At 35.7% G+C, this 13546-nt stretch overlaps 2 protein-coding genes across 5 annotated transcripts in view; one reads left to right on the forward strand and one right to left on the reverse strand.

Annotated features, from left to right (window-relative positions):
• The window catches only part of MED12L (mediator complex subunit 12L), a 340860-nt gene that overhangs the window by 246301 nt on the left and 81013 nt on the right, over positions 1-13546 (forward strand). For all 3 annotated transcript variants that reach the window (XM_050779766.1, XM_050779767.1, XM_050779768.1), the window contains one exon: positions 8890-9037. In XM_050779766.1, the coding sequence (XP_050635723.1) occupies positions 8890-9037 (148 nt within the window). The remainder of the gene's footprint in view (positions 1-8889; positions 9038-13546) is intronic.
• P2RY12 (purinergic receptor P2Y12) overlaps positions 1-13546 on the reverse strand; it is a 46036-nt gene that overhangs the window by 3588 nt on the left and 28902 nt on the right. Inside the window, exons 2-3 of one of the 2 annotated variants that reach the window (XM_050779788.1) lie at positions 3193-3271; positions 163-327 (exon numbers count right to left, since the gene is read on the reverse strand). The gene's annotated coding sequence lies outside the window, so the exon portion shown is untranslated. The remainder of the gene's footprint in view (positions 1-162; positions 328-3192; positions 3272-13546) is intronic. The other variant, XM_050779787.1, reaches the window with a different exon arrangement.

Below are 13546 nucleotides of genomic sequence, written 5' to 3' on the forward strand. Positions count from 1 at the left end.
ATTAGTTAGACTTCTATTTTAATTTTTATTTTTATTCCAAATACATGCTTGCATTGATAGTTATTAAGGTTTACAATTTTAAGAGAAACTTGGACAAAAATGTACACACATATCAGAGTGTAAATACATATATTTGTCAAGTATTTGTAGAAATAACATTACCTGATAACCGTTGATTCTGGAGGATTTGAATGTATCCAGTAAATAGTAGTTATTGCAACGTGCAGAGTGGCATCTGGTATTTTCCTTTTAATGTCTTAGTTTAGTTGCCAAACCTCTTTGTGATAGAGAATTTCCTGAGTTTTCATCAGTAAAGTCTTGAGTGTTCTATAGAGAAATAGAAGGAGAGGAAGAGAGGGCTTTACAATCAGAGATTGTCTTCAGACACTGGACTCAAAGCTATGCAGACACTGAATTTCTCTCTCTCCTCTTTTAGGACTTCTGCTTTTATTTCCCAGGAAATGTGGGATGAGGATGGCTGAGAAGTCATCTTTTAAAAAGCAATTTAAAATCTTGTGGCTTTTTGCTGAAACCTGCTATAGAGTTGATGGTTTATAACTTCGAGTTATGGTTATTTTCTCTGCAAACGATAAATCCAAGTTGAGATCAAACCTTCGCAGTCTGCTTCCTGGAGAAGATTTTAAGCTTGCTTTCTTGGGTGGTTAATTTATCTGAAATATATTGTGTACAACACTGGGTGATGTATTTTCTTCTAACAAGTAATTACGTTAACTCAAAATGCGTGCTGGTTAGAGATGTTAAGTCTCTGGCCCTTTGTTTTTTCCTTGGTTAATAATGTCATTATTTTAAACCTGTGTTTGATTAACTCCTTTGTAGGTGAAACAGCTTCCTTCTATTATAAATTAGCAGATTCCAAAATTATATTAGAAAAGTGATTGTATCCATTGCCAGGCTTATTATTTACAGTGTCCTTTGTGCTTTTCTTGAATATAATTTAAATATAAACAGTTTTTTTTGTTTGTTTCTTTACCTAACTTTGAGTTTTTGGGAAAATATAACATTAAATTAAGGCATCCTTGTATCACAATTATTTATAGTTATTTAACTTTGAAACCAAAAGGGCAAAAAATATGTTAGGGGTGAGATTGAAGGGCAAAGTGTTTTGCTGCTTTAACTTTATGTAAATATTGCTTTGTGGAAATACGCACCCCTGGTATCTCAAACTGCAATGTCCTTCTGTTAGTGGAAATCATTTGTGTTGGTGCCTTTGCTGTGAACACATGTTTTGGTTATTTCTTCTGCATTTTGAGTGTTTGTCTATATCTTTACATGTTAAATATCTTCATTGGTTTTCAAAATGCAGAGGAGCAGCTCTGCATCACTTGGGAACTTGCTAGAAATGCACATTTGTGGGCACCAACCTAGCTGAGTGAATCAGAAACTCTGGGGTGCCCCACCCTGCATCTATATTTTAGTGAGCCTTCCATTGATGCTCAGTACACTCAAATGTGAGGACCACTGATTTAAATGGATATAAGAATTTTGTTGCCATTTAGAACTTGAAGCTATTAATATCAGTCATTTCAGGCATGTAATAATCCCCAAATGTTCGTCGTCTTAAAGGGATTAGTTTGATACTAAACTCTCGGAAAGAGTTTTATTGTTATTTTTAAATATGACTTCTGTGGTAAACAAATCTCCACCTTCCTTATTTGTCAGAGACCCACAATTTTAAAAAGAGCTTTTATGCCGTATGTACTTCAAATAATAGTTGCCAATATTTAATTCCTTATACTGTCATGAATTAACTCACTTTATTATCTCAACTACTCTCTGAAGTCCACTTATCATCCTCATTCTCTGGATGAAGGGAACTGAGGAGCAGAGCGGTGAAGTTAGATGGAGACCCCATTCTGACCTGTGCTGTCTAGTTAGTCCTAGAATCTGTATTTGTGAATTTCTGTACCTGAGAATCTTCCCTATCATGCCCTCTCCTCAACTCCTCTCCCACTAAGAGGCCCAGGAGTGAGAGGTGAATCTCATGTATGGGATGGCTGTACGTCTTTCAGTAAAATAAGCACCATACTTGCCTTTACAACAAATTGTAAATGCTGAAAGATGTTTTTGATGCTTTTTCTAAGACCGTCAGATGAAACAAGGCTTATACAAGAAAATGATGATTATTTTTAACAAATCAATCTGCCGCATTAAAGGAAAACTAATTTAGGTTATTTATACTACCTTATTGAGAACTTATATTTCTAAACTTCTAGAAGGGCTAACAGTAGGAATTTGAGGGCTAAAAGAAGGGCTTCAGTTCTTGATCTAAATTAACTTTATCTTTCCTCTGATTTCTAACTCACAACCACATACCTATTTACGAACCACCTCTGAAGGCTGCCAGTTAGACCACTTAATGCTGAAAGTGACACAAATCTTTAAGTGAAAAGTAACTCAGTAACAGAAGTACATATTCATATGAATAGAAGCAGAGCAAGTTATATATACTTTAATCTCGTTAGTAAATAACATCAGCACATACAGTTTGTAGTTATTTGTGTTAGTGTTGGGAACAGAGCTAATTTTGGTTGATTTGGTTATTTTGTATGATTGAGATGAGTTAGAAAAATGAACAGAGTTTTTACTTTTAAGTAGCTTAATTGGTTTTTATTTTACCAAGTCTACTAAAGGTAGTTGCTTGTCTGAAAATGTTTGCTTCAAATGGGATTACTCTGAAACCTGTAGTCTTTTGGAACTGGGCAGGAGGATAGAAATATAATTATGACATTTGATTAGCTCTTAGGCTGTTTTAGTTCTAGTGGTCTCTGGTTCTAAATGTGGTCATTTTGACATTGATGAATATTTTGTTTGAGGGCGTGTGTTTTAAAGCAGTGCATAGTCATGTCTGCTAGCTTGGCTTTATTCATTGGAATACAGAAATTTAGGTTAGATATCAACAGGTTCCAAAAATAACGAGTCTTGGGCATTGAAATATTTTGCAAAAAAGAATGCTGTCTTGTGACCTAGTTATCTGACATCCCAGTCTTAAGTGTTTTGCTTGTAATTAGAGGACCAGTATATATAAATATCAGTCATACTGTGGACTATAACCTGTGTAGAACAAAGATTTCATATACAAATCTAGTTAAATCAGCCTCCTATTTTCTTGATTTACAGAAAATATACTCCACTTTGTGTATAGTTACTAATGATAAAAGAAAAAAAAAAAACCTTTTAATATCTTCATTCCTGTAACAGTTTCCTCATCCATGTGCACATCCATTCTTCCTCCCAGGCTCGAGGCTTATTCCTGATGAAACATTTATATGAACTTGTTTTACTCCAAACAAAATAGTATGGTATATTGAAAGATTCAGCTGAAAGAAATAGTGTTTTAAGGCATCTTTTAAGAGTTATTTAATAAGCTAAAAATTTTAACTAAATGCATTTATTGTTTCTGAAGACTGGTTTTTACTGCTTTTCTTAGAGATGTGATAGGTTGCTGTGTGCAGTTGACTTCCGGATATATACTGGATTTGCATTTGAAGTACAGCGTACAAAATTAGGGAGTACTGGGAAGTATGAAGTGCCATATTTTGTTTTATCAGAAGGAATTGCATCTACTTCATCTGTTTTTTATTAGTGTTTGGAAGAAAGAAAGCTTATTCTGAGTGAGATCTTTTTCATTTTTCTTTAAGGACATTAGTAATTTTAAAATTCTATGATAATTGAATCATTGTTGAAATCTCAGAAAATGTGAATAAGGTGAAAGGAGAATACACAGCTCTGATCATCTTACCATCATTATCACATCTTTGTCAACACACACACATTTTGGCAAAATTTCTAATCAGTTATTTTAAAGAAATAAAGATGAATTAGAGCAGACCTCAATTCCATTAACTCCATTTCTTCTTTCTAAGGACATTTGACTCAAGAGACATGTTTTAATTAATGTAGTACAACAAGCCTGCCAGGGTTTTGGGCATGCATGCTTCTAGTTTCTTTATCTATTAAGTCTCTGTGAGTGTAAGATAATATCTGGAGAAAGAAAGTAATTGATCTAAAAGATGAGGTTTTTAGAACTTAGTTTATAGGGGAGATGACACATTCAATTCAATAGCAGCAGGTGGACTAGGGTAAAAGTGGTAGCCTGACATCTCCTGTAATAGACTCTCCAGTTGATGCTTTTCCTTGTCCAACAACTGTATCCTTGAGGGAATAAACAAGTGAGTAAGTTTTGGGTGCTTATCTCAGATTATTAATATTATTTACAACTGTGCAACTTGAGGGTGTTTAAACACCAAGTTGAAAGCAGAAATCATTGATACTTTTGAAAATATTTGGTATATTTTCTTAGGTTGACTTTATTCTCATTTGTTATAAATTGCTATTTGAAGGCTTCTACGTTTTCTTTCTTTTTTCTTTTTTTTTGAGATGGAGTTTTGCTCTTGTCATCCAGGCTGGAGTGCAATGGCACGATCTTGGCTCATTGCAACCTCTGCCTCCCGGGTTCAAGCTATTTTCCTGCCTCAGCTTCCCGAGTAGCTAAAATTACAGGCACCTGCCACTACGCCTGGCTAGTTTTTGTATTTTTAGTAGAGATGGAGTTTTACCATGTTGACCAGGCTGGTCTTGAACTCCTGACCTCAGGTGATCCTCCTGCCTGGGCTTCCCAAAGTGCTAGGATTACAGGTGTGAGCCACCGTGCCAGCCTGCATTTTCTACTTGTATAAAAAACTGATGTAAACAAATCTTGTAGGCTCTTGAAAAATAGTAGCTTCTAAAATGCCTCTGCCTGTCCTATTTGAAGACTACTATAGTAACACCTATCATGAGTTCCCTGAAAATATTAATGCTAAGAAAGGGATACTGTCTTTGCACCCCATATGGAGACTGAGCAGTGATTGTTTTCCAGTTCACTGCCTGCTGCTTTAGCTTTTCAATTTTATCCCCGCGTTCTCAACTCATGACTTTGTTCCTTGACCCAACTCCCTGAGCATATCAAGGCCAAGGAACGATTTGAGCTTCTTAAGTGTCATATTCACCTCAAAATGTCTTTTTATTTTCACTAATTTTCCTTTTTTCTGATGGTCAGGTAGAAAGATGTTCCTTTCTTTCCATATTAATTCAGCTAAGAGGCCATTGTCTCTTATATCCTTTATCATCAGTTATCTGTTCCCCAATCTCGATTTCTACTATGGAAATTTGTTTATTTGAAAGATAGGTCTGAAACAAGAGTTTGTTGATGATCTTCATAACGCTCTCTTTCCTCTCAAGCTGCTGTTCTTCATGCCCAACTCCTGGTAAATGTGGGTCACTTCCCTACCTTCACCATTTCGTCACCACCTCTCACTTCAACCCCTTGTTTCCTAGCTTTGTGCCCTGCCACTTTAGAGAAACTTCTCTTTTGAGGTTCACACATAGTTTTTCAGTAAACAAGTAAGAGGTCACATTCATTGTGACTTCTTAACCCCATTGGACATCGTCAGTGGTGCTCTTTCTTATGTATCCCCTCCCCTGACTTGTGTGACCCCGAGTTATATTATCTTATTAAAGAGTGTGCATGTGCACCATTTGCTGGCTTATTTCTCCCCTCACCATCTCAGCTCTCTCAGCCCTTCTTAGCTAAACATAATGTGAAGGTTTTGCATCCCTCCCAGGACTTGACATATTGCCCTTATTCCTGAGCTGTCACCTCTGTGTTAGGGCCCATATCAAACCAGTTACTGGACATTTACACATTTCTACCTACCCTTCAAATTCCTTGCACTTACATGTAAATTCAGAAGTTCCCTGATGTTATAATGTATTAATGTATTTTTATACATTATATATAGATTATTTAATAATAATTATTTGGTAATATAAGCAATACTATTTATTATTATACATTATAAATAGATTTTAACTAGTGGGTACATCTTGAAGTCCAATGAGATGCACATTTACTCCTTGGGTTCAAAAGCCTGATCGTTTCCTAACTTCTTAGATACCTCTTCATTTTGCTTCTTAGTCTTCATTCCCACCACTAAAACTTAGTTCACCCTACAAACTTTTTTACTCTAGCTTTGTCTCTCACATCTCCTCTTCATTTTTCTCAACACTTAATCATCAGGTAAAGTTTCCTACAAAACTAATTTTTGTTCTTATCATCATCTCTGCACTGTTCCTTTGGCTATATATTTGTTCATTAGTCCGCTTATTCTGTATTCAACAAATATTAAATGCTAACTCATTGCCTGTTAAGGAGATTATAAAAATGAACAAAACAGACGTGGAGTCTTCCACAAAATTTACACACTAATAAGGGAGACAGACATTAAACAAATACCTAGGAAATAAGTGAATTATACTGTAATAAATGCTCTGAAGTCTACTTCCCCTCCTTACTCCTTCTGTGGGGAGGTTTTCAATAAACTGGAGTGACAGAGTGAGGGAACTGACACTGTATTTGTACGTAGCATTTCAGCAAGTGAAATTGCAGCTATGAGAGTGTAAGGATGAACAAAAGCAAAGGGAGGAAGTGCCCTAGAGTCTTGGTGAAATGTTGAGTAATGCAGTTTGGTGTGGGTGTGGGGGATGTGCAGGGGAGGAGTGGAAGTCTAGTATGTGAATTAACGGTAGTGAACACTATCCAGTATGCTTCAAAGCATTTTACATGCTTTATCTCAGGTTTTCTGACAAAAACCTTACAAGGAAGGGATGTTACCCCATTTTTCAGAGGAAGAATCGGAGGTTTAGAAAGGTTCATTATTATAGATCATGAACTCAGCAAATGGCACAACCAGCATGCAGTCACAGCTCTCTTACCCCAAGCTTGGGCTATTATTGGTAAATTTGGGGCCATAGTGATCCTGTACGATTGTGGGAGCATGTGGCTCTTTCCAGGATGCTTTCCTTCACCACCCATCTTTGGACGCCTAGGTCTGTAAATACTACTTTGATGACATTGAATCTCTGCTCCTTGAAGAAGGAATCATTTATCTTTGTATTTTTTCAGGGCTCCTAGCATTTTATCTTGCCTTAAATAGATGTTCTATAAACAGTTATTGAATAACTGTGCTAAAGTCATCACCCTTCACATGGACATTTACATTAGGACCATTTGATATATGCCTTAACTGAAAACAATTGCTGAAGCATGTGACTGTCACTGCCTTCATTTTTCATAATTTTCTTAGTGCCGTCCTGTTTCCTTTCTAGGGTTTATATGTACACAACCCACCAGACCCCACCCCACCCAGAAATATATCAGTAATTCTCTGTAGCAACAACGAAAGTGGGAAATTAGCAAGCAGCTCAGCTCATTCAGATGCGCAGCCAGCTCTAGGGATCACTGCTTATGTCAGTTGTATCCTATGATTAGGGATATCTTTTGAAAATTTGAGAGAGGTACCCAGGATATTAAATTTGGGAGAGGTACCCAGCTTCTAAGAGAAACTTGCTCCTATGTTCTTTTTTTTTGGAGACAAATTTGAACACCTGAAACATTAAGAATCATTTGGGGGTGGGGAATAGAAAGATAGATTGGCAGGCTATATAAATGTCTATTTCTGGTAATGTATAATACAAAAGGAACCAGATGGGAAGCAGTGGCAAGTGTGTCCCTGAGAAAGGCAGGCCGACACAAAGACTGAGAGCCACGTAACAGAATTGGAGAGAGAAAAACAGGTTCTTAATTTAACGCTGCAAAAGCAATATGCTACTTTGTGCGGAGTACACACGTGAAGTTCTCCAGATCAAACACTGGACTTCTGGTCTAAGGTTTTTGTTCTTTGTTGCTGCCACTACTAATTAGGAACACAGTGCAGTTTGTTTTCTCTGTGAGGAGTTCTTTTCTCATATAAGCTCCTTAGGATAAGATGGATGCTGTTGGGAAGTGCTTGCCATGGGCAAAAATATACAAAGAGTAAGAAAAAGAGGTTTACCAAAGGTTAGATTTGCGCATTTTCTAAGAAAATGGAAGATTATAAAATCCAAGAGAGAAATTGCTATAGAAAGATTCAGAGCCAGGCACAAGAGAGGGCACATCCTGGACTCTGAAACTTTGGCTGAGGAATGTGTTCAGTGATGTGCATATGCTTTCGTTATGCTGTGACTAAATTTCTTTCCCACGTGGGAAAAAAATAGTGCTTGTATTCATTGTGTCTGTGGGGTGGTGGTGGAGAGGTGGTCCAGAAGGGAAGAGTGGTGATGTCAGAACATGTTTGCATTTTCAGCTGTTTGCCTCACACCTAATGACCCCTACATGCTTTATTGTTTTGTCATTTGGAAATAAATATAAGTGTATCTCACATAGCCATGTTGGAAATAAATGGAATATATATAGTTTTGCAGAGATGAAGTCTTGCTCTTTTCCAGGCTGGTCTTGAACTCCTGTCAAGAGATCCTCCCACCTTGGCCTCCCAAAAAGCACTGGGATTACAGACATGAGCCACTGCACCCTGTCCAGGAATATTTTTTATAAAGGTGTTTGAGGATCCTAGCAAGATTTTTTTCCCTTAATGTAAATATTTACTATTGCTATATATAAAACCAAGCTTATGAAGATATAACATTTTCCTTAAGGGAAAAATATGACTAAACAATATGTTACATGATGTGAAATTAATAACTATGTTCAATTTTAAACAATGAAAAGTTTTTCAATAGCCAGAACTTACTCTGTAGGGTACGCCCACATCAAGTGCTTCTATTAAGACTTCAGGTCAGTTGACACGTTTTTTTTTTTTTTTATAATGTTAGCAAGTTCCAAACTGGAAAAACAAGGGTGTTGCCAGTGGAGGTTGAGGTGAATTGAAGGGAGGGTGGGATGCCACCACCGCAAGCCAGTATGGAGGTGCTGTGGTCAGTGCATTTCAGGGATATGAAATGCAACCCCACCCCTGCAGTCAAGAGTTTCAGAATGCATTTTCTGTTTTTCAGGATGAATCTTCAAGTCATGAATGTAACCAGCGCACAATCCTTCTCTATGGAGTCGGCAAAGAGCGTGATGAAGCAAGGCATCAGCTGAAGAAGATTACCAAAGATATCCTGAAAATTCTAAACAAGAAGAGCACCACAGAGACAGGGGGTAAAGAACCTTAATGCGTTTGCTCCCATTATGTTGCCTTTTGCCTCCCCTCTGAGCACAGTCTTATCAAAGTGTTCTGCGTCACTGTCAACAGAGCGTTTCCCCTCCTGAATGACTGTCACATTGAAATGTGAACAAGCACATTTAAATTTTAAAGCCTTCTTTCCATTTATAGTAATCCTTGTATTAAAATATTAATACAAGGCATTAATGTTAAATATTGTATTAAAATATTGTATTCCATAGGTAGGTGTAAATAATTTATTCTGATTTTTGGTATACTTCTCAAATTTTCTATAGTAGTAATAAATGAAGTACTGAAGAATGAGTTGAAAACCCTTAGTCTGGAAGAGATCCATTTCTCTGTTTCTTTACCGTAATTTTCCAACCTTGTGGTTAGTTTCTGTTCTGGGGCACTCACATGTGCATATTAATTGAATATCATGACAGCATATTTGCTCATCTTTTCTTACATTATTCGGAAAAATAACTCCAATAGGTAGTGATGACTACCTATATCTCCAAATGATTTCAAATGAAAGGAAATTTGATCTTTGCTCTATAATGTCTTCTTTAGTTGGAATGCTGTTTCTCCATTCTTTTGACATAGTTTTTACGGTGAAGCTGTGCCTTTATGTTGTATCACCACATTGCATAATTGGAATTTTGTAATTATCCACTTCACGTTTGCCTAATTATTCTTTTCAAAGTTTGTTGATTTCATTAGGCAATCAAATTATTTTAAGTATATTCTTAGGTATCCTGCTACCACCACTGGTGTTTATTTCTCTAATACTTAAATCATAGAAGGAAAAAGAAAGTTTGTGTTTACCCTATGTAAACAACATTCTTCCTACAGATGGTATAAACCACCTCTAGGAGCCCTACTGTTCTGTAGTACATGCTACTTTTTTATGGACTCTTCACAGGAGATCCAGCTCTCAGACTTTAGTAGGATAAATTGCCAGAATTTGTCCACCCTAGATCTTTACCAGAGAAAAATACAGATCTTAATAATGCAGATAGATTCTCTTTCTTCCCGGTCAATCATGGTGCACATGCAGAAACATGGTATGAGGGGCAATGTGTTTCAGTCTGCATACGGCGTTCTGGGTATCTGATGTCAGAGGTGATAGTCTTCAGAACTCAGTGGGAAAGTTTTCCTTCCTGTTATTCGCGTCACCTTCCCTAACTCCCTTCCATTCCCAGTTAAGGACTTTGAAATACCTCAGCTCTCTGAGGAAGCAACCAAGAGTTGTGGAAGGGAAATGAAACCTTCTTGTTGGCATGTCATTATTGAACTTGAAAAAAGAAAGTGCTCTGTCTAAGAAAACTGTTTATCTGTTGTTTTGATGTTTTCTCTGTCTTAGAAAAAAGAGGAAACAGTTGCATTTAGAAGATTGAATTTAGAAGCCCTTAAACTAGCTAGCAAAGAATATTTAAAACTACTTTTGGTATACTTGGAAATGGGGGGGGGGTTGTTGTCAGTATTTCCTTCAGGAGATTCAGTAATACATATTTCATCTAAATTATTTTTAGAGGGTCTTTCCAGATCCTATGGAACTTTTTAGATGGCTAAAGGGTATGGGAAGGGGAAGGAAGCAATGAGGTATCCTTTTCTGTTGAGCCTACTAACTTCCTTCACAGCTTTTTAATGCCACACTGTAGTTTGTCCTGTCTTTGTAGCAATCCCTCAAATAGGCAATTCTAGCATATGAACTCACAAAGTGAAAAACATTTTTGTTCTGTGCTGCCTTTTGAGAAACAGGTCAAGTATTCCTTATATGAAGTGCTTGGGACCAGAAGGGTTTTGGATTTTGGATATTTTCACATTTTTGAATATTTGCATATATAGTGAGAAATCTTGGGGATGAGACCCAAGTCTAAACATGAAACTCATTTATGTTTCATATATACTTTATACACATACCCTGAAAGTAATTTTATTTTTCTCTTGGGGATGCTTAATAAACTGTGTTGTGTGCCTGCATTTTGACTGTGACCTGTCACATAAGATCAAGTGTGGAATTTTCCACTTATGACATTATGTCTACACTCAAAGTTTCAGATTTTGGAGAATTTCACATTTTGGATTCTCAGAATAGGGATCCTCAACCTTTGTCAGTAAATAGAAACATCATCTGTGGAACCACATCGTTGGGAGGGGATTTTTTACTTTCTTTCATTTTAGATAAAGTTCCTTAACCAGAAAGCTATTAATTTGGGATGTAGTGAGCTGCTTTCTTATAAATAATCTTAAGTCACTAGTTAAAATTTAGTGTATACACCAGAAATTAGCTAACTATACTTCAGATTAATGGAAAGATGCCCACTTTTTTCAGCAACATGAGTACTGGTAAGGAAAACAGACCTTGTGTTAGCATGTATTTGATTTCTGGGAACACATGAAAATAACATTTTGAGGAACCAACTCATTAGGAGTGTTGTCAGATCAGCCAGGTCTTGCCTAGGTGAATTTATAATATAAAGTTCAAATAATATTTCCAGTTGAATGATCAAACTTCATTTTTCATTTGCATTCACCTTTTTTGGTTGTCAATGGTGTATCTTTTGAAAATATTAGTGAAGTTTACTATGACAACCTTTAAAAGGCTAAAGTTCCAGGATTTAAAGATTTTTAAAAAGGAAAATCAAAATTAAGCAACAAAAGAGCAATAATATGTTATAAAAGCAAATTAACATAAGAAAGATGAGGAAAAATATATATTGACTATATTGTTACTCATGTAAATATCATTAAAATAAGGTATTTCATTGAGAACCACCACTGATTTCTTACATTTTGCTGTTGAGTATAAATTGCTAAGAACCAATTACATTCTTTTAGATAAGGTTTTAAGAAGTTAGTGATATGTAGATAAATGGAATCTATTAGCACAAACAAATAAAAAGGTGCACTTAGGAGTTTTTAGTAGGATCTATTTCTTTAAGTCTGTTGTTATTGTTTATTTGTTTTGTCCTAGGAAGAACTGAATCAATACATTAATTTCACTTTTAAGGCATTTTGTACACAAGGCTGTTGATGTTAGCTCTTCAGCCTTGGATCAAAGATGTTAGTAAATGAAAAATTCAAAACTTGGATATTCTAAACATGCTCATGACATGTGAGCAGCTACAGTGAAGGCAAAATTTCATATATAATTTGTACTTTTGAGAGTAGATGTTGAAAAAATAATCAGGTTTAATGAATTTGGTAGTTCCTAATCTTTGCATTATATTTGGTGTTACTGGCCAAAGTGGCACAAGCTTGTAACTTATGTTACCCCTGCACCTTTAAATTCTGATGTACTCTGGCATCAAGGTTTCTTTGTTTAGGGAATTAGAAAAGAACCAGCCTTGTGGTGTTTTGTTTTATTTTGTTTTTGACTCTAACCACTAATTCCTCATTGTTGAAAGAGAAGTCTTTTATTTTAATGTTATTGTTTAAGACCATTACATTTGCCATTAGCAAAATATTTTTGAGCTCAGTGAAATCTTGTTCATTTCTTGTGTCTTTAATAGAGAAATCTGTAAAGTGACATTTGTTCTCTGAAATTAAACTTTTCTAAAGAAGAGGACAGTGTGAGGAGTAGAACTCTTGTCTTGGTAGCCTTTAACTGCTTAGAATCACAGTGCTAGAAATGACATTATCAATCATATATCCAACTTTTCCTTTTTGTTTTTAGACTTGTCTTTGTAAATACAAAATATTAAAGTATTTAAAAACAGAATTGAATTTATTTTTGGATCTTATTCTTAGAACTGTTAAGAGTACCCCTATAATAAGCAATTTTTATTTTTTTATTGGAATTTTCTTCAAACCTCTTTATGCTAATTTGATAAATGTGGCACTTCTTCATTAACGTGGAGTGATTTAATTTTTTGCTGCCATTAAAAAAGGAATCATGTAATTTCTTTTTAAAAAAATATTTTAAACGCTTCAGAAAAGTAACAAGGTGAGTCTCCAAAGAAGATGCCAAGCAGGTGTTTGATTAAGTCAAAGTGAGCCCAGGAGATCTCCCCACCTTCATTGTTGATATGATTGTAGTTTAAAAGTTGTTTAGTGAGAAATGTTCATAAAGACACTTTTTATGATGGCTAAAATCTGGAAACTACTCACTAGAATGGTTAAGTAAATGGTGGTACAGTCACACATTGGAATACTATAAGTAAGTGAGAATTATTAGTTTTTAGAACAAATTAAAATTACCTCAGCAATATGAATCAATCTTAAAAGCATACTGTTGATTGCAAGATGCCAGATGTGGAAAGCATATACTATACGATTTCCTTTGTGTAAAGTTCCAGAGTAGGCAGTAGCGATCTAAGTTGTTAGATATCAGGATTTTGATCTCCTAGGGAGGGAGAGGTGCCTAGAGAGGCCTGAGAGAGTTTCTGATATTCCATTCTGTTACTTTGTATTCAAGTCTTATTGTGTGAGTGTATTTATTTTACAGAAATTCATATAATTTGTGCACTTTTCTGTATGTATGCTGTACTTAAAAAAAA

The sequence above is a fragment of the Macaca thibetana genome, chromosome 2, assembly GCF_024542745.1.
Source record: "Macaca thibetana thibetana isolate TM-01 chromosome 2, ASM2454274v1, whole genome shotgun sequence".
NCBI classification, from domain to species: Eukaryota; Metazoa; Chordata; class Mammalia; order Primates; family Cercopithecidae; genus Macaca; species Macaca thibetana.